This window comes from Rhinatrema bivittatum, chromosome 16 (genome assembly GCF_901001135.1).
Source record: "Rhinatrema bivittatum chromosome 16, aRhiBiv1.1, whole genome shotgun sequence".
Classification (NCBI taxonomy): Eukaryota; Metazoa; Chordata; class Amphibia; order Gymnophiona; family Rhinatrematidae; genus Rhinatrema; species Rhinatrema bivittatum.
The window spans coordinates 19,165,927-19,186,020 of NC_042630.1; the positions used below are offsets into that span (position 1 = coordinate 19,165,927).

Below are 20,094 nucleotides of genomic sequence, written 5' to 3' on the forward strand. Positions count from 1 at the left end.
CCGCTGTGGACAGACGATGCCCTTGAAGTGTCTTGCTTAGTTTGTAAGCACCACAGAGCAACACCAGTTTCTTCCATGAGTCTGTGCGGTGCTGCATAGACCTTGGGGGATCTGTAGCACCGTGTAATGGGGATGAGTGAAGAATATACAGTGCCAAGTGCATCCCGTGCCTTTTCTGACTCCCTGAGCAGGTTGCCTAATGTCCACTTGGCCCACATAGGGCGTGGTGGCCTACGTGTCTCTGCTGTGGCCTCCTCTTGGGGGGTGCTGCCTCTGTCTCTATCTCTGCTCTGTCTCCCTATCCCTCTCTGGGAGTGGGGATGGCTCAATGGTTTTCTGTCCCCCCCACATAGAAGTGGACTACCACGGCTGCTTTTATAAAATGCTTCCAGGAAAAGCCACAACTGCAAGTTCCAGCGTGGAAGGAGGATAAAACCAGGACTGGCTCATCTTTGCCTCAAACTCCTTCTCTGTATGCAGGAGGGGAGTCCATAGGCAAGGAGACTTGGAACAGTTTTGATGCCGTTCTTACATTCACCTTAGTTACAGACTTCCTCTCTGTCGCTCTCCAAACCCCTCTCTCAAGGCTTACAAGCACGACGGAGGGAGTCTGGTGTTGGCAGGCAGGGTGCATCGTCTTGCACTGTGAATTGCGGGGGATGGCAAAACAAACTCCACACACACTAGTTTCATTCTTTTCTGAATTGCAGTTCACATTTATTGATATATTAATTATTTACAAAAGTAAAAAACAATATAATAACAGACTCTGCAGGACACAAATGCAGTGAGTTGAAAAAATAGAGGGAAGTTCTTTGGATTTTAATAAAGGTCATCCCCATCTCATAAAATACATGATAAATATATATATTTATTTATTTTAAAAAAAATGCCCGTTATAAAGCAAGAGGCCCCACGCTAAGCAGCAGGTCCGATTGTCTTCACACGGTCGCATTTCTACTATATAATCAGTTCCAAGGAGGATATTTACTCATATACTGGGGGACTCTGCGCTCTGGGCCAGAATTGTACCTTTGAACTGGACGTCGGTGAGAGCGCACTATGCTTGTAGGTTAGGGAGGGTGCTCAAGGGTTACGTGCATAATGCAGAAAGAGTAGCTTGCTGTAAGGCACTGGCATTTCTCAGATGAGAGGTGGGCTTTGGCAAGTAGAAAGCACAGCATCAGAGGGAGATCTTTGTAAGCTAAAATGAACCCTCTGCTTGCATCTGGCGGGAAGGGCTAGCAGGGATGCCACAGACCCGTGCCTCCAGCCAGTGGGTGGAAAGGTCCTGCATGGGCCACAGTACCGAGGAGGTCAGAGAGGTAGAAGTGTCCATGACATCACGGTCATGACTCTCACCTGGCACGAGGTCTGAAACCACCCAGTGCAGAAAGCCCCACCGCCTCATGGTGGGTGGGACCATGCACTGGGCCCGGAGCCGTCCTGTGGATGGATAAACGTTTAGCACCTCGGACTTCTCAGGGTGAAGTTTATACAGCTGCACGCTTACCATGAACTACGTGATCCATATGCTTAGTTCTGGACTGTATAAGTATTGGGTCCTGCTTCCCCTTGTTCACAAGGGGTTCTCGCAAAGATTCTGCCTGCCTTCTCTTTTGTATACAAAGTGCTGGTCAGTGAAAATAAAAGCCATATCACAACTCCTGGATGTTATCATCTGAACCACTCGGGGGACCGCCAGCCTCCACCCTTAGGAGTATCCGGTCCATGTGTGTCAAAAATCTTTGACTGAACAGTGCCTTTGCTCACTGGACAATGGATGGACCCAGCCCTCGCCCACAACGGCGACCCTGAATAGCCAGACTGTGGGTGCGTGTGCCCCAGGTTACAGAGGGAGTTGTGATCTGTGGCCTCTCAATCAGGGATCATTGCTGCTGAGTCTAGGCGCGGCGAGAGTTAAAAAAAAAAAAATTACGCCCCTCTGTTCCTCAGGAATAACAAATAAAAGCTCACAGCGCCGTAGCCGGCTCCCACTGACCCAGATGCTGGATAGTCTCATGCCGCCAAAGACGAACACCCAGCTGCAAACTGTCCAGTCAGCTGGACGCAACCCAATCTTGCGTCACCTTGAAAGTGGGCCCCAGAATGGTCAATAGAAGGTTAATGTGTCATTCGGCATCGGTTCTGAACAGACTGAGTTCTGCGCTCATAAAAAGCTTTTGCTTATGAAATGCCATCTGTGCTCCCAGTGCTGTTCATTTATGGAGCGGGATGGATGGCTCAGAGAGTCCTACGCGCTACACTGTACATGAAATCTGCAAGAAAAATAGTATAATTTATTTAAACACTTTTCTGTACCATCGTTTAGTGATATACCATCACAACGGTTCACAGACAGGCACAGAAATAAGTCTGGTTTGGATTATATATTAGGTAGTAGGTGCCAATACATTTTCGGTTACATGATTCAAATAATATACGCTACCTGGATCGTGGATTGGAAATTCCATTTATATGACCAATAGAATATCCATATATGAGATATACTGTGCTCTCGTATATTAATCTTTAGGTAGGAGAAAAAATAATAAAGGAGGGATTACTGCTCTTTGTTGACCTTTAACTGTGTCGGAGTTCTCTTTCTTGTCCGTTCGTATTCCTTGCTCCCCACGCTCACTGTGAAAAGCTTTTTGAAAGAGCCATGTTTTTAAACTTTTTTTTTTGAAGAGTTTTAGATCTTTCATTAGTCTTATCTCGAGTGGCATTGTGTTCCATAATATTGGGCCGGCTAGGGATAGTGCTCTCTCTCTTACTTGCATCAGTTTTGCTCTCTTTACAGAGGGAATGGTTAGTAGAGCTTTATTGGCTGATCTTAGATTTCTCTGGGGGACATGTAGTCGTAGTGCAGTGTTTAATCTATGAGGAAAATACTGACTGGTTAGTTTGTGGATTGTGCGTAGTGTTTTAAATTGCACTCTTTGTTCAACTGGCAGCCAGTGTAATTCGGCGAGTAATACAGCCTTATCCCCTACAGTTTCTTTGACAGCAGGCATTTTAGAATTGTAGGATTCGGCTGTCTCGCTTACCGGATATTGGAATGGGATCTACGGTACTGAGCTGGTTTTCATCCTACCTTCCTGACAGATAACAAATAAGATGAGTAGTAAACGTTAATCATGGGGGAGGTCTACAACGGTCAGCCCTATCACCTGCTTTATTTAATATGTATCTGCAGCCACTTACCGGCGATACTGAAAGCATCAGGCAGATGATTTTACATTCACGCAGTTGACTGCCATGCCAAGTCCAATGGAAGTTTCCCCCTCACAGCTTTGCAGTTAGTGCATAAAAAACAGAACCCAATTGGTTGCGTGATAATAAGTTGGCAATTAGTTTTGCCTATAACAAGGTTATTACGGGTAGGAAAGGGAGCTCCCAGTGGCAGTGTACAATATGGTATCCCAAATTGGGATGGAAGCATGGGATTTAGGAGGATATTTTGATTCTACCTCCCTTTGAAGGTAGAAGTAATTAAAAAATGATTAGACCCCTTCATTATTATGTTACAGAGAAGGAGTTCTGGAGAGTAGTTGCTAGGCTTCAGCCTCTTCTTAAAGGGGAAGTGCCATGCCCCAGTGTAACAACTGTACTTCAGTAGGGCAGCCAGCAGGGGTCACCCAGGGGCTGGTGAACGGCCTGCACAATAAGCCAGCCGTACAAAGAACAAAAACTGTGACACACTCTACACCAGAGAAGGGAGAGGGAGACTTAATACAAACGTTAAAAATAGCGAGGCCGGCAGTGAGAGCAACAAACTAAACCCTTCCAGAAACGGCAACCAGGTACCGAAGGCCACAGCAGGCTGGTTCTGCCACCTCTTGTAGATGTGCAAAGAGGGAGGTGAAGCTTCAGTTGCTATTGCGTCGTCTTTGATCGTAATATAAATAATCCTGAAAAAAGAAAAAAAGAATATATTTGTTTTCCAGTCAATGCCAACCCATTTCTTTTCTGATACTTTGCATGAGTCTATTTCCTGCCACCCACTTTCTTTGGGCCATCAGGCTCACTGCGTGGCTGCCGCTTTGCAAAGTGGCCACATCCCCTCACAATGCATCAGTTCAGGGAGTGGATGATCTTCACAGCCCCTCATCAGAATATGGGCAACACCAAGAGCTTCCGTTTGAGAAGCACTGCCCAGTCAGTCAATCGTGAGACAGCACTGTCACTGCTGAGTTTCCCAGTGCACTGCAAGGGGCCCTCTACCGATTTTCACAAGTGGAGGGGCTGACTGTGGCTTATACTTATGGGAACTAAGGAACGTAGCGGGCCACACATGAAAGCTCGTCACACTGACTCCCTAGGTTTCCATGAATCTTCCATCATCCTCTGAACACTGGGAATTCTCTAACTGGCTGCAAACCTCTGACGAGAGCGAGAGAGCGAAGGTGGGTGTGGTAAACAGAGTCACTTATATCTGTTCTGCACTTTGGTCATCTATTGACTTACTAAAGATAGGTAGGATGGCTCTCTCACTTAATCTTCAGATAAACCTGAAGACTGGAGGGTGGCCAAGTGTTGTAACCCCAATATTTAAAAAGGGCTCCAGGGGAGATCCAGGAAGCTACAGACTGGTGAGAGCGTGACTTCAGTGCCAGGAAAAATAGTGGAAACTATTCTAAAGATCAAAAATCAGAGAACATATAGAAAGACACGGTTTAATGAAATTTAATGTGAACAAGTGCAAGGTGATGCACATAGGGAAAAATATGCCCTTGCCATAGTTACACAACGTTAGGTTTCATATCAGGAGTTACCATCCAGGAAAAAAAGTCTAGGTGTCATAGTGGATATTACATTTAAATTGCTTTTTTGACTGCCACAGCACACCGAGCCAACAAACAGAACGTTAGGAATTATTAGGAAGGGAATGGCAAATAGAACTACGGATGTCACAATGCCTCTGTATCGCTCCAGGGTGAGATCGCACCTTGTCTGTGTGCATTTCTGGTCACCGCATCTCAAAAAAGATATAATTGCACTGGAGAAGGTACGGAGAAGGGCGACCAAAATGATAAAGGGCACAGAACGGCTCCCCTATGAGGAACAGCTAACGAGATTAGAGCTGCTCAGCTTGGAGAAGAGAGGGCTGAGGGGGGAAAGATACAGATCTACAAAATCATGAAAGGACTTGAACAGGAAAATGTGAATCTGTTATTTACTCTCTTTCAGATAATAGAAGGCCAAGGGGGCACTCGTACAGGCCGATGCAATACTGTGCGCTGCAGACAGCGCATGGCTTAACACGGATTGGACGCACATCCATAACACCGATGCAATACGGGGATTAGCGCGTCCAATTGAGCACATAGCTAATAGTGCTCATCACGTGTAAAGTACATGTAGATGAGGCTATTGGCTAATCCCCGTAATTCAAACAAAATTTCCCACGTGGCCAATGTGCCCTTTGCAACACGGCAAATTCTACGCCAGCCCGGGGCTGGTGAAGAGGTCTGGCTGGCATAAAGGTCTGCCGCGCTCAAGGGCTCATGGGAAAAACCAAAAGAAATTCCTGCTTTTTGTGTGTGCAGATATTGCATCTGCCTAGAAGTTAGCAAGTAGCACATTTAAAACAAAATCAGAGAAAAATTCTTTCACTCAACACATAAGCTCTGGAATTTGTTGCCAGGGGATGTGGTTAAGGCAGTTAGTATAGCTGGGTTTAAAAAAAGGTTTGGATAAGTTCCTGGGAGGAGGAGAAGTCCATTAACTGCTATTAATCAAGTTGACTTAGGGAATAGCCACTACTATTACTGGCATCAGTAGCATGGGATCTTCTTAGTGTTTGGGTAATTGCCAGGTTCTTGTGGCCTGGATTGGCCACTGTTGGAAACAGGATGCTGGGCTTGATGGAACCTGAGCCTGACACAATATGGCAACTTCTTATGTTCTTAGCCTGTAGGTACTTCAAAGTGCTTTACCATGGGGAAGGAGTCCTTATTATACTCACTATGAAGAGAGAGGCTGCCATCAGCACCGCCTTGACCTTCACATCCAAGTCTAGGGGGAACTGGATTGAAAAATGGTCGTTGCTGCTGAACATTTCCTTACTTAGCCCTCTCCACGTCCTTGTGATCTGACCCACCAGATGCGACTCATCTGGGGTTGTCACCTGCAAACAGATGAATTGAGTTGTCTCTCAACGAAAGGTTCTTTTCCTTCTGCCTTGCTCTTTCGCCTTCCTTGGCATCTGTTTCACAATCTGAATAAAATCACTCTTGTTCTATTCCCCTTTATTATCTCTACCTCCGTCCGCTCCCCTGCCCTCGCTGAGTCATGCTCAGCAAGTTTCCATCAGAAAGAGGTTGCAGTATAGACAGAGTGACGCACACGAGTAGCCAGCGGACTGGTTGATTCTCGCCCTAAGTTAGAACGCGCTCCATAAATTGTATACAAAATTGCCTCATACCTTAAACTTCACGTCGCTGAAACCATTTACATTCCAGCCAGGGCCCACAATCTTCAGAACAGTTTCCTTTGCGGGATTCAAGATATAGAAGGTCGACGTAAAGGCTTCCCAGTTCTTGGCAACGTAACCAATGATTCCACCCAACGGAGGACAGCAGACTTGAAGCTGTAAAGTAGAGAAACACCAGCAGTTCAGTAATTGTTTCCATTTACCACTGAAACAGAGCTGGTGCACGAGAGTTGTCAACAGGAAAGAGCCTCTTGGTCAGCTCGGTCTATTCAGTTGCCCCTTGCCTAGTATGCCACAGCAGACTCTTAAATCTCTGGTCATCTTGCTCTCTTTGCCTTGCCACTGCCCGCTGTATCTGTCCCAGGCACGGCTGAATTCTGTCCCCTGTTGGGTCACTGCCACCTCCGTGGATAGCAATTCCAAGCACTCTCCTCCCTTCTCAATAAAAACAGTTGCTCATATTTCCTTCAAATCTTTCCCCTTTCAGTTTTATACCATGACTTGTTATCTTCTACAGAGAAATCCACTAATACGTGAATGTTTCACAACTTGAACTGTGAGCCCTTGACTTCTCTTTACGTATCCCAAGCAGGACCCAGCTAAATGACCTGGAATTTGCATCCCTTGTTCTTCCTGTAAGCAGAATTCTCTCATCTGAAACATTTATCAGCGCTATGAGCAATGTCGAGGTCATATGAGTTATCAAGTTATCAAGAAAAGCAAGGCCAAAAGTTCTTCCTTGAGCACAGGAAGTTTTGGGTTCTTAAATAGGTCAAGAAAACATTTAGTAACATAACAGAAGTCAGGAAGTCGAGTAGTATCCCATTATGAGTTACAATTAATGCTTGCGAAACAGAAATGCTGCCACCTCTGGGAAGGAGTGTGCGAGCAGCACATTTTTGGCACCTTGGCAGCTTCCTAAGCTCCAACCTGAAGCACAAGGAAGTTAAAGGACTTTCCCAAAACCCACACAGAGCGTCCGTGTTAGGGGAAGCTGTATCTCAGGAGTCTTCCTGGTGTAGCCCACAGCTCCTCCTTAAAAAGGGGAGGCATTAAAAGTGAGGGAACCTGCTGAGAACGCAGACTTTCTTTGGAAATGGAGTGCATCTCCCGCAGGATTATCTGGGACCTCATGGTCCGCACTGGAATAGTTCTACAGGTCTTGTCCTCCATGCGAAGCAGGAACACCCTTGGTATTCCTTGACATCATTAACCAGAGAACATCCCTCATGCCTAGAATATCTATCCCCGACTGCCAGAGTGCCTAAACTTGCTAGAGGTCACAAGAATACCACATGGTGCTTAGAGCTAACGCACACATTTGTAGGCGAGTATCGACTGCACAGCCTTCCTCTGAACCCACCTCCATGTCATAGCTGCAGCATTCGTTGGGCAGCAGAAGGTCGATCACCTTCACACCGGCATTGTCTGTGATACGGACATCCAACCTCGGCCCACACCATTCTCTCTGTTCCTCGGCGAAGTACACCTTCTGGCCCATGGTGTTGAGGATCTCGTACTGACTGTTGTACTGAAGCCAACTGTAACCTGGAAACAGGATTCAAAAACTTTTATAGTCTCACTGGCCACGCTAAATTTGGCTGAGAAAAATAACAAACGTCATCCTCATCATCGCTGTCCTTAATATATACACAGCGCCATTGCTATTCAGGCTCAGCCTTTGGTAAATTTGTGACTCTCTTCCTGCTGCTGCCTCCGCTCATTAATCTCTATTACAGAATATGGTCTTGGGCGCCAGTGGATGAAAAGTACAGTATGATTAGGTTATCTGTGAGTCTATAATGAGCAGATGTAACACGAAGTGTCAACATTTCCAATGCTACTTATACGGGCAAATAGACATTTGTGTGCACAGACTGGCTGACTGCAAACGGCCCCCTTCCCCCACCTCTCTCTGTATGGCTAACGCTTAAAGGTGCTATTCCACAGCGCACCACTATCAGCCGCGTTTAGGCGACGTATTCCCGTGGGGGGATGGAAAAACAACATGTGGACGGAGGTATTTTCAAGTCTTTGCACAGCTTTTTGGGTTTTTTTTGGCAGCAAAACTATCCACACTAAAAAAAAAAAAAGCAGGTGCAATTGTGTGCGGGAACGTGGCACCAGAGGTGAACACCAGAGTGCACATAACATTCTCTGCGGAACCCGATACAAAGTCCACGGACAGTTTGAAAATTAAACCCCCCAGTAAAGAGACAATAAAGTCACGGCCCGGCCCCGCTAGCAAGCACCTGGGGTGGCCACGTGCAGCGCCCAAGCTCCATTCCTGAGCCGGCCTCAGAAGTCGAGCCATCATGAAACTCGAGGGACGCCCGGAGCCGGGCTCGGGGGGCTATGTTACGGCACTTGGGAGGCAGCTGCCTGTGGCCTGTTGGGAAGGAGACCTAACCTAGGGGAAAACCCTCCTTCCCCCTTTGCAAATGAAAGTTTAGGGAACCTTAGTACAGTAGAAGCTGCTGAAACAAAACCAAGTCAGGATACCACCAGAATCCTCCGAGACTCGCTGCATGAAGTGGACACTGCCCTGGAAAGCTCGTGTTTCAATAAATTGGTTACTCTATAAGGTGCCACCCAACTCCCGTCACTGTTTAGAAAATCTAGACAACGGTATCTCTCTCTCTGGTAATTGTCTCGACTGGATCTCAGGTCATAAAAGGCAAATACGAGATTAATTTCCTTACGTTTCTGATGAATTAACATTTGGTCAACCTGGGGGAATAAAAAACAAAACCACAAGAGATTAACGGCTTGTATAATTTCTTAAAAAAAAAAAAAAAAAGGTACTAAATAGAGGCATCAGAGGTAAATAGAGTCGGAGAGAGAGTCACTGGAAGGGCAAATGAAGGGGGGATCTCATTGTAACTGAAACCGCTTTCCGACGTATTGCGCACTCAACGTTTGCGTCACCATCTCTTGGGCTGGGTCAGGATGCGCCAGGCCCACTTGCAAAGCACAGGTTCTCTGCTGTGTTGATGGGGACCATGGTCAACCCAACAGGGCTTAATCCTATTAGCTTTGTATTGGAAACCTGAGCCTGGACGGCGCGGCATTAACTGGAATGGGCTTAGCCTTGGCCCGTGATCCTATGATCCAGAACTATGCAGTGATCTCAGGTGGGAGGGGAGCACTTTTGTAAACTAAAGCGACCAACCTCATCCCGAGGTTGGGTCAGGGTCTGGGTTTTACCTGCCACTGCAAATGTGGACAGGCAAAACCCAGACCGACTCCTCCTGTACCTCCTGACTCAGCACCATGCGATTACCTTCATCCTGAGAGATAACCCAGAAACTAGACAGACAGAGGTCAATATTGAGAGACTGGGTGTCCAGCTAACTTCTACCAGATGTGCAACGGTGTGGATACACAGCTGAACATACAAGGCTTTTGAGAAGTTAGCCAGATTATGTCAGATATCGTTTATGTTAGCCCGATAACTGGCGCCACGCTCCTAGACGCCTCCAGGTTATCCAGCTTAAGTTTTAGTTGGATAATTACTTAAGCCAGATAACTCGGACGCATTCAGCGTGCGTGAAACTTCAAAGCCCGGCACGAGCCGGACGGATGCGCTGAAATCTCGATCTCACGGCGACAGTGCTGACATAACCACGGCGGGTGAACTCTTAACCATACGGTACCTGTATCAGGTACTCCAGGCCTGGAGGCACGCCAGGGAGCGCAGGCATGGGCGGCACAACGTCGTCTGCAGCCAGGGCGGAGCGGTCCTCAGACTGGCGGTGCATGGCTGCGTTAAATTCCGGAGCGGGCACGGCAGACGCACAGGCACGTGGAATATGGATTTAGGGCAATACTGTGGGATTAGAGGATACAGTGACTACCAGTCAGTAAAGGTGTGTGCACTAAAAAAAATAAACCTAAAAAGATAAACAAAGTGAAACGAGGGCTGGACTCACCTTCCCCACTTCAAAAAACAAAACTGCGCTGCCAAAATTAAAAACTGAATCCCCTCCCAGGTCCTTTCCCCATGTTTGCCTCTTACCCCTTTCTGTCTGAATGGGGCAGAAGTGATTCCCAGTCGCTCCTGCCTCGAGCATGGGGCTGGCCGGTCCCTAAGGCTGGCACCAGTGCGCTATATGGGTCACAACCTCAGGACTGGCCAGCGCCATTTTCAAACCAGGACCCAGCAGGGCAGGAGAGACTGGGGTCGGTCACTCCTGCCCCGTTTACACTTCAGAAACTCCATGGAAAGGGTAAGAGGCATCTGTGAGGGGGTGGGAAGGCCTAGGAGAAGGTAGGCAGTGCTATTCAATTTTTTTCTTCACATTTTGGTGGTGCTGATTTTTTTTTTTTTTGCAACAATGGGAGATCAGTCTGGGTGGATCTCGGCTATTTCTGAAACGTAACAAAAATAAAAAACAGTGGAGGTTTGGTTTTGTTTTAAACACAAAACATAATGAAACAAGCTGCTTCGCTGCGTTTTTCGTGTCATTTCAAAACGAATGCTCACCTCTACCAGTCAGAGGATTTCCCAGATGACTCAGTAATTAACGAAGCAACCAACTTTCACCATAGGGCTCGCACACGCAACTTCCCCCGATTTTCTTTCGACGGGGAAAATGTTCAGTACATCTGGCCTAGGCTAAGAAGGCAAGGTTCAGATTGGAAAAAGTCTAAGTGTGGCAGGTGACAAGCTTGCAAATCTTTAACCTACGTTCCCTGGCCATGGATAGTGCCACTTTACACAGGACTTTAATGCTGGCGTCAGGACAGGGTGGACAGCACGTTTTCATCTGGTCTTTGGAATGATTTCTGGAGCAAAATGTTTTTTTCCTGATGTGATTAGAGAAAACAGCCCTGTTGTAAGAGTTCTCTTGTTTTGTAACCTTGGGAGCTGCATTTCCCCTTCAATATCAAGGTGGGATTGTATCAACCTCTTGCTGAGGCCCACTCAGCAGTGCCTGTCGGAGGAAAGAAGCAGGTCTTGAGTGGATGGGCACGAGAACAAGTCCTTTTTTGGAGAGTCCCCAGCAAGCGAAGGACTCCGTGATTTACCGTCGTCGCTGTCTAATCTGGCTTTTCACCTACTTACCTTCCGCTTGCTGCTTCTCTTTTTGACTTCATTAAGGTTTGTTTGTTTGTTTTTTTAACATATCTATTCTTGGATCTCACCTACTAGTGGGTCTATATTTGTTTCAGACATTTGGGGGTTTTGTGGGAGAGAAGGGAGTGGGTTCATATATTAAGATTGTAGGGTTTTGTTTTTTTTTCCAAATCTTTATCTTAGATGTTGCAAATTCAATACTTCTAGAAAGAAGTTCAATGATCTCCCAATTTTCTGACAGCTCTCTTGGTTAACCCAGAGAAAGGGCAAGGGCAAGGGCAAGGGCAACCCCCCCCCCCCCTCATACCTCTAGCCAATTCTGCAGCAGTAAAAAAACAGATTCCTTCCAGAATCCAGCGATGGACTCACACACGCCCCCCTCCCAGTATTTAGCTCTATCGTCAGACCTCTTATTTCCTCTAACAACTTTTCCTGATTTGCTTCTGAACTGATTTAGTGATTTGACCATAGCAACTTCTTCTGGCAAAATGTGCCTGTGTAGGAGTGTACAGAAGACTCCCTCACACTACTTTAAGGACCAGGCGTAACTGTCTCGCCCGGTCCTCCTTAAGGCTGACAACCACAGGGAACCCTAGGTGAAGGGAGGCATCCTACACCAGAGTAGGAAAGACCTCAGGGCCCTAGAAGGGTTAAGCAGGTCCTGGGGAACAGACAGACTCACTGTAGAGGAAAACCTGCCATGTTGAAGGTGTGAGGGTGTCATTTAAGTTAGGACCTGCCTGAAGTCAAGGTGAGCTGCTTGCATGGGTTGTTTTGCTTCTCCTGACATTTGTGAGAGACCTGAACTTCAAGGCAAGCTGCCTGTTTTGCTGTGCATTTCCCTATGTTTCAGTGTAAATAAACTGCATTAAAAGGAGCAGCCAGAGTCTGCCTCCTTTTTCTTCTGGCTGTTTCCAAGCCACTACTGCTCGAGTTGCCACATATGGTGGCAGTAGTGGGATATCTGGCCTAAGAGGGAAGCATAGGCAAGAGCCCAGAGCCGCAACAAGAAAAAAACAAACAAACCCTGCAGAGTTTGTGTTTTCCCCTGGGCCCTCCCAGTTCCATTCACCCAGCTTTTGCACAACAGGCTAAGGAGGTTACCCCTGCATGTACGGTAAGGGAGTCAAGCAGTAAGGGCAGGACTGGCCAGCAGGGTTTTTTTTTTGTTTTCTTTGCTCCGATATCCCTGGAGAGGTGCATAGTTTGGAGGCAGCTCGCTAAGCAGGCGAGATGGAGCAATTGATGCAGGTTCTTGCTACAGGGCAGCAAAAAATTACAAAACACCCTGCAAATGCAAATTGATCAGCAGCAGGTATTATGAGAGCAGGTGGAGCAGCAAACGGTGCTAACTCAGATAAGCCCAAGCTGTGCAAACAGCCATAACCAGTCCACCCTCAGCTCCAGTGACACTCCTTTAAAAGTGGAGTCCTGGAGAAGATTCTGACGGGTTCTTGAGAAAAAAAAACACTCTTGAATGCACAGCACGACTGGCAAGCTGGCTAGAGCACAGGTGCCAAAGTCAGATGGGGGCATAAAGTTCTATACAGATTTTAAAAAAGGTCAACAAGATCTCAAAACGCAATGCCAATCCAATGCCATAAGTGGATGAACTGATTGAGCATCCGGGATGGGCCCAGTTCATCTCTACCCTCGATCCTTACTATTTATTTATTTATTTAAGGTTTTTTTATATACCAACATTCAAGACAGAAGTCCCATCATGCTGGTTCACAAAGAACAGGGGTGTAAATATAATAAACATTACAATTTGAACTGTAGTGTAGAGAAGCAGTTACATATAACAGTTACATATAACAGTTACATATAACTAAAGGGTATTGGCAGGTGCTTCTCGTGCCCCTTGGCATCCTCAACATCTGCTGGACTTTTCCAGTTCACCGTACTCCCTTTCGGCCTTCATGGCACCCCTGCAACCTTTGAGATCTTGCTGCTGGGAGTAGCATGGGTATCAGAGCGACTCGGCAGCTTCCCCAGCAGAGGAGGGAGGAGGAATGCACTGCTTGGAAGGCGGGCAAATAGCCTCTGTGCTCAGCTCATCACGTTAAAGCAGATATTGCAAAACGGAAACACCAGTAGCGAGGCACTGGATCGTGTCAGGACCCACTCACTCGCAAATGTGCTCATCAGTGGAAAGAAAACTGATTTGGGTGGACAGACATGAGAACGAGAAGATTACCAAGCTTCCCCCCCCATAGACACAGCAAGGAAGAGAAACCGTAGAGAATCAGGACCTAGATCACATACAATGTCTTGATCTGAACTGGGGCTATTTATTGATACAAACTTCTGCAGATCTCAGCGGAGTACACAAAACATACAAAATAAAATCAAACAATAACTTAATATTGAGCAGCACCAGCAATTAAGGAGCAAAAGCTACCAGAAACCTGAAAGAAAGGAAGGCAGCGTAAGGAAAGGGGCAGGAAAATCATCACAGGCTTTAGCAACTTCCCAAAAGGAAGCCGGGCCTTTTCTGCTCTGATCCCCGTAGGGCTGGGCCCCTAATAGAATAAATGCGCTTGTGAGACTCCAATAGCTGAGAGTGAGCGAGCGAGAGGCTGGAGATTTGTGTTCCCAGCTCAATCCATGCTGGTCACCTCCCAAAGCAGTGTCAGCTTGTTCTAGCGTTTTCTCTCTGCTGATTTTACGGGGGTCGGAATCCCCCATCCCTGATCCTCTGCCATGATCTTATATCCGGCCCTGCAGGACATTAAGTTTGGGGTAATTTTACACTCATTCTTGGCAGGTTACCTTTTCTAACCCCCGCCAGTGTCCTGGCCACAGCCGCTCATGCACGCGAGAGAAAAGAAAATATCAGGTACATACATTGCACCCCATCCGGATATCAGGCACATGCATTACACCCCATCCGGATGCTCTCTGTGGGACAAAAGAATATCAGGTACATACATTACACCCCATCCGGATGCTCTCTGTGGGACAAAAGAATATCAGGTACATGCATTACACCCCATCCGGATGCTCTCTGTGGGACAAAAGAATATCAGGCACATGCATTACACCCCATCCGGATGCTCTCTGTGGGACAAAAGAATATCAGGTACATGCATTACACCCCATCCGGATGCTCTCTGTGGGACAAAAGAATATCAGGTACATACATTACACCCCATCCGGATGCTCTCTGTGGGACAAAAGAATATCAGGCACATACATTACACCCCATCCGGATGCTCTCTGTGGGACAAAAGAATATCAGGTACATACATTACACCCCATCCGGATGCTCTCTGTGGGACAAAAGAATATCAGGTACATACATTGCACCCCATCCGGATGCTCAAAATAAGACAAATGGACAAAATAAGAATTTGGCCATTACAATTAAAAACTAAAAGAACAGAAATAGAATAACAAGCAAGTCAATATAGTTGAAACATACTTAACCTTACTTTGTTTGACTAGCAGGTTCAAAATCCTTAAATGCTTCCTGAAAAAGATGAGTTTTTACAGCCTTCTTGAACTCCTTTCGACTACGTATTAACCTCATAGGGTCTGGCAAGGCTTTCCTAAGATGGGACCAGCAACCGAGAAAGCTCTGTTCCCGGTCACATTCAGGGACAAAAGCCACCGCCTTTGCACTTCTGGGCAGACAGGGGCCAAGCACTAGGAGGGGTGGGGAGAGGGAAGGCACCAGATGGCCGCCCAGCAGCCTTAGGTCCGCCCGGCTAAGTCTGCCCAGGGCCGGGGAAAGCTCGCCCTGCCCCTGGCCCCGTGACGTCTCCCGGCGGACCGGGAAGGAGGCCGTCCCTGGGCAGGAAATGACCCGGGCAGGCCGCCGATTACCACAGAGGTTACGCAAAGGAGAGGAGGAGGGCCCGGCGCTCCCGCTGCAGCTCGGAGAAGGGAGAACCAGCCCGGCAGCCGCCCCTAAAGGCGGGCCCCAGGCCACGGGGGTGGATCCAGGCCGCAGCCCTTGCACGTTTGGGTAAAGCCTTACCGGAGGCTCCGGGTGCGGAAGGAGGCCCGGGGCTCCCGCTGCAGCTCTCCCTGGGGCCCGGAGAAGGGAGAACCAGCCCGGCAGCCGCCCCTAAAGGCGGGCCCCAGGCCACGGGGGTGGATCCAGGCCGCAGCCCTTGCACGTTTGGGTAAAGCCTTACCGGAGGCTCCCGGTGCGGAAGGAGGCCCAGGGCTCCCGCTGGGGCCCGGAGAAGGGAGAACCAGCCCGGCAGCCGCCGCTAAAGGCGGGCCCCAGGCCACGGGGGTGGATCCAGGCCGCAGCCCTTGCACGTTTGGGTAAAGCCTTACCGGAGGCTCCGGGTGCGGAAGGAGGCCCGGGGCTCCCGCTGCAGCTCTCCCTGGGGCCCGGAGAAGGGAGAACCAGCCCGGCAGCCGCCCCTAAAGGCGGGCCCCAGGCCACGTGGGTACACAGAGGGGCGGATCCAGGCCGCAGCCCGTGCACGTTCGGGTAAAGCCTTACCGGAGGCTCCCGGTGCGGAAGGAGGCCCAGGGCTCCCGCTGGGGCCCGGAGAAGGGAGAACTAGCCCGGCAGCCGCCGCTAAAGGCGGGCCCCAGGCCACGGGGGTGGATCCAGGCCGCAGCCCTTGCACGTTTGGGTAAAGCCTTACCGGAGGCTCCGGGTGCGGAAGGAGGCCCAGGGCTCCCGCTGGGGCCCGGAGAAGGGAGAACCAGCCCGGCAGCCGCCCCTAAAGGCGGGCCCCAGGCCACGTGGGTACACAGAGGGGCGGATCCAGGCCGCAGCCCGTGCACGTTCGGGTAAAGCCTTACCGGAGGCTCCCGGTGCGGAAGGAGGCCCAGGGCTCCCGCTGGGGCCCGGAGAAGGGAGAAACATAGAAACATAGAAACATAGAAATGACGGCAGAAGAAGACCAACCGGTCCATCCAGTCTGCCCAGCAAGCTTCACACATTTGTTCTCATACTTAACTGTTTCTCTTGGCTCTTAGTAACCTTATGTTCTAATTCCCTTTTCACCCCCACCATTAATGTAGAGAGCAGTGCTGGAGCTGCTTCCAAGTGAAATATTAAGTTTGATTAGTTGGGTAAGCGGCAGCATAGCTCTCTGCCATGAAGCAGAGGGCAATGCTGGAAATGTGTGAAGTATCAGTTTTTCTTTTCCCCTGTCATTGAAGCAAGGAGTCATGCCGGACATGCACCGAAAGTGAAGAATGCCTTGAAAGTCACATTAACTATCATCAAATATTGAAAAGCCTAATAATTGGTAATACCTATAAGCCCATGAACCCATCCCTGTTTTTTTTTCTTTTTTTTCTTTTCTTTTTTTAATTGGGAGATGGATGCCCTTCATCCTTCTACTCTGTGAAGGTGGACACCTACCACCGGCCACTGGCATCCCGCTCCGTTAATGCCTCTGTGGCTACTGCCGCTCCATGCAGTGTTTTACTACCTGCTCTTTATATGCGTCCTCTAGAACTGATGGATCCCATCCCTGGGTTTTTTTATTATTTATTTAATTGGGAGATGACAGCCCTCCATCCTTCCGCTCCGTGAAGGTGGACACCTACCACTGGCCACTGGCATCCCGCTCCGTGAATGCCTCTGTGGCTACTGCCGCTCTGTGCAGTATTTTACTACCTGCTCTTTATATGGACACCTACCACTGGCCACTGGCATCCCGCTCCGTGAATGCCTCTGTGGCTACTGCCGCTCCGTGCAGTATTTTACTACCTGCTCTTTATATGTGTCCTCTAGACCTGATGGATCCCATCCCTGTTTTGTTTTTTGTTTTTGTTTTTTATTTAATTGGGAGATGACAGCCCTACATCCTTCCGCTCCATGAAGGTGGACACCTACCACTGGCCACTGGCATCCCGCTCCGAAAGGCGGGCCCCAGGCCACGGGGGTGGATCCAGGCCGCAGCCCGTGCACGTTTGGGTAAAGCCTTACCGGAGGCTCCCGGTGCGGAAGGAGGCCCAGGGCTCCCGCTGGGGCCCGGAGAAGGGAGAACTAGCCCGGCAGCCGCCGCTAAAGGCGGGCCCCAGGCCACGGGGGTGGATCCAGGCCGCAGCCCGTGCACGTTTGGGTAAAGCCTTACCGGAGGCTCCGGGTGCGGAAGGAGGCCCAGGGCTCCCGCTGGGGCCCGGAGAAGGGAGAACCAGCCCGGCAGCCGCCGCTAAAGGCGGGCCCCAGGCCACGGGGGTGGATCCAGGCCGCAGCCCGTGCACGTTTGGGTAAAGCCTTACCGGAGGCTCCGGGTGCGGAAGCCCCAGGGGGTTCCATGTTTGCTAGATCCGCAGGACTCATCGTTGCTCCCAGGCCTCAGGTTCATCCCTAGCACTGGGAGAGGGCTCTTGGTCTTTGTCCCTCTTGCCAGAACCCCACCTTTTTGCGGCAAAGTCTTGTGGGGAGAACCCAAGAACCTTGAGGAGACTTTTGAGAGCTTGGCTTACAGTTTGAGGGTTTCGACCCGTTGAGTTGTTGTAGGATTTTTGAGCTTGGGATATTTTCCCATGCGTCCACCTCCCTTCTTTACTCAGATTGCCTAGCTCAGGAAGTGGAGGTAAATATTACATTAAATTGTAATACTGTAAAGGAATTTTATGATGGTGGTCTTAATTCTTACAGTTTTTACTAATTGTAAAAACTATAAAATAATGAGAGGAATGGAACGAGTAAACATTAATCGCTTGTTTATTCTTTCACAGTACAAAGACCAGGGGACACACAATGAAGTTACTAAGTTGTACATTTAAAACTAGTAAGAGAAAAAATTTTTTTTTACTCAAGCGCTATCATTCATTGCCAGAGGATGTGGTGAAAGCTGATAGTGTAGCTGTGCTTAAAAAAAGGTTTGGCCAAGTTGCTGGAGGAAAAGTCCATAACCCATTATTAAGGTGGACTTGGGGAAATCCACTGCTTATTCTTGGGATAAGCAGCTTGGGATCTGTCTACCCCTTGGGATCCTGCCAGGAACTTGTGGCCTGGCTTGGCCACTGCTGGAAACAGGACCCTGGGCTTGATGGACTCTTGGTCTGACCCAGTATGGCAGGTCTTGTGTTCTAATGATTCCTTGATGATTTTATTTCTGGTTGTCTGGTTTTCTTTGGTTATGATGCTTTGCGTGTTGCTGTGAAGTAAGGGAGGACCAGTCCTCTCTCTGGCAGCATACGTCACTGTAGTCAGAATAATTGCAGACAGCTCCAGAGCTTCTGCAGGCACAAATGTGTTGGAAATTCACACGTCACCTGGGAAAGCCCCTTACATTTCTTTTTACACTCCTACTTACTGTAACTTTGATTCTAGCTAGCAATTACCCCCCTCAGCCAGGGGGGACCTGGCACCTCTAAGATGAGCATATGAGCGCTCACTCATACATTGTGGAGCGTTGCTCACAGGTGTTACACGGTCGCTCAAGTCCTTATTTTCTTTGTGCTACATACAGAAATGGAACGCTAATGCTGGTGCTCAAAAATCGTCGGCTTATAAAAGCTGTTGCTCACTGGAAAAAAGATTTGCACACACCTAGTTACTCCTTGAAGGGAACATTGCAGCATCCACTCCCGAGTACCGCTGTGGGCAAGGGAATGTGACACAGGGGGCGGACATTTGATTGCAACTCTTACTGCAGTCTGGCCCATCGGGCACTGGGCCAGAAAATCTTTCATCTCTCTCCTACTAGGCAGAAGGCGTGAGAAGCCATAAATCACAATACCAGCACCCTCTCATTTCCTGGGCTCCTTCGTCACACAGTCAGGCTTGCCTCATCTGTTTACCGTTGACAATAAAAGAAGGGGTAAATACATGTCATGAATAAAGCATTTTCCAGAAAGCCATATATGAATAGCTCTGCTTCGAGTGTGGGAGAAATAGTTTTCAGGTGTGCCTCTCCCCATAAATCCCCTGTGGTGGAACATTAACCAGAAGCAGGCAGCCTCACCCCCGTGCTCTTGGCGGGGCCTTTGGCCTGTCTATAGACCTCAGAGGGAACATTACGACATAGGGCCAGTTCTGTGCATTGAAGGGTAATGTCCACATGTGCATTCTATCCGCAGACTGTGCTCCAATGTTCAAAGCCCACTGCGGCCAAAAAGTGCCTGCTCACATCTGCACCCAAGTTTTTCTGCGGGTACTTTTCCCACGGCAGAGAGAACCCACGGGGAGCGGAAGATGCAATTTTCCTCCCTCCCTCCCTTTCCCCCAGGTTTCATCTCTAAACGATGCAGGTGTGCGTAGCATGGAAGAACGCACCTATTATTTGGCTGCAGTGTGAAACAGCCAATTTACGCATGGAAATTGCTATTTATCTGCCTTAATGACCCTTGTCCTCAAGATCCCCCATCAAACGTGGTCCCAGTATCTTCGACCAGCCCCCCACGTGGCATGTTCTAGCCTTGGACGGGACTGGCTATTGCGCAATCAGCTGGCATCACCCTTCCTTGCTCATGTACCGCAGAAAGGATACACCTGGGATCTCACGCTCGTGCAACCGGTTTTGTAATATGGGCTGAGGCCCTTCCACCTAGCTGTAAGGGAGTGAAACATTACAGTTATTGCAACTGTCTTCAGCGGGACATAAAAAGGAAATTGAAGTAACGGGATAAAAAATGTAGT

General features: G+C 48.7%; 1 protein-coding gene across 10 annotated transcripts; it reads right to left on the reverse strand.

The window, feature by feature from the left end:
• Positions 1–695: 695 nt before the first annotated feature.
• Positions 696–17,827, reverse strand: LOC115078231 (phospholipid scramblase 2-like). 10 transcript variants are annotated; one of them, XM_029581016.1, is made up of 8 exons: positions 17,579–17,613; positions 14,957–14,994; positions 10,096–10,268; positions 9,142–9,169; positions 7,803–7,987; positions 6,431–6,595; positions 5,972–6,133; positions 696–3,914 (listed from the first exon to the last, which is right to left on the reverse strand). In XM_029581016.1, exons 3-8 carry the CDS (start codon positions 10,198–10,200, stop codon positions 3,873–3,875), a joined length of 687 nt encoding a protein of 228 aa, XP_029436876.1. In that variant the 5' UTR covers positions 10,201–10,268; positions 14,957–14,994; positions 17,579–17,613; the 3' UTR covers positions 696–3,872. The 10 variants fall into 10 exon arrangements, with proteins under 10 accessions (XP_029436876.1, XP_029436878.1, XP_029436875.1 ...); XM_029581018.1 differs by lacking the exon at positions 17,579–17,613 and adding an exon at positions 15,813–16,072; XM_029581015.1 differs by lacking the exons at positions 14,957–14,994; positions 17,579–17,613 and adding exons at positions 10,926–11,052; positions 15,505–15,778.
• Positions 17,828–20,094: the final 2,267 nt, after the last annotated feature.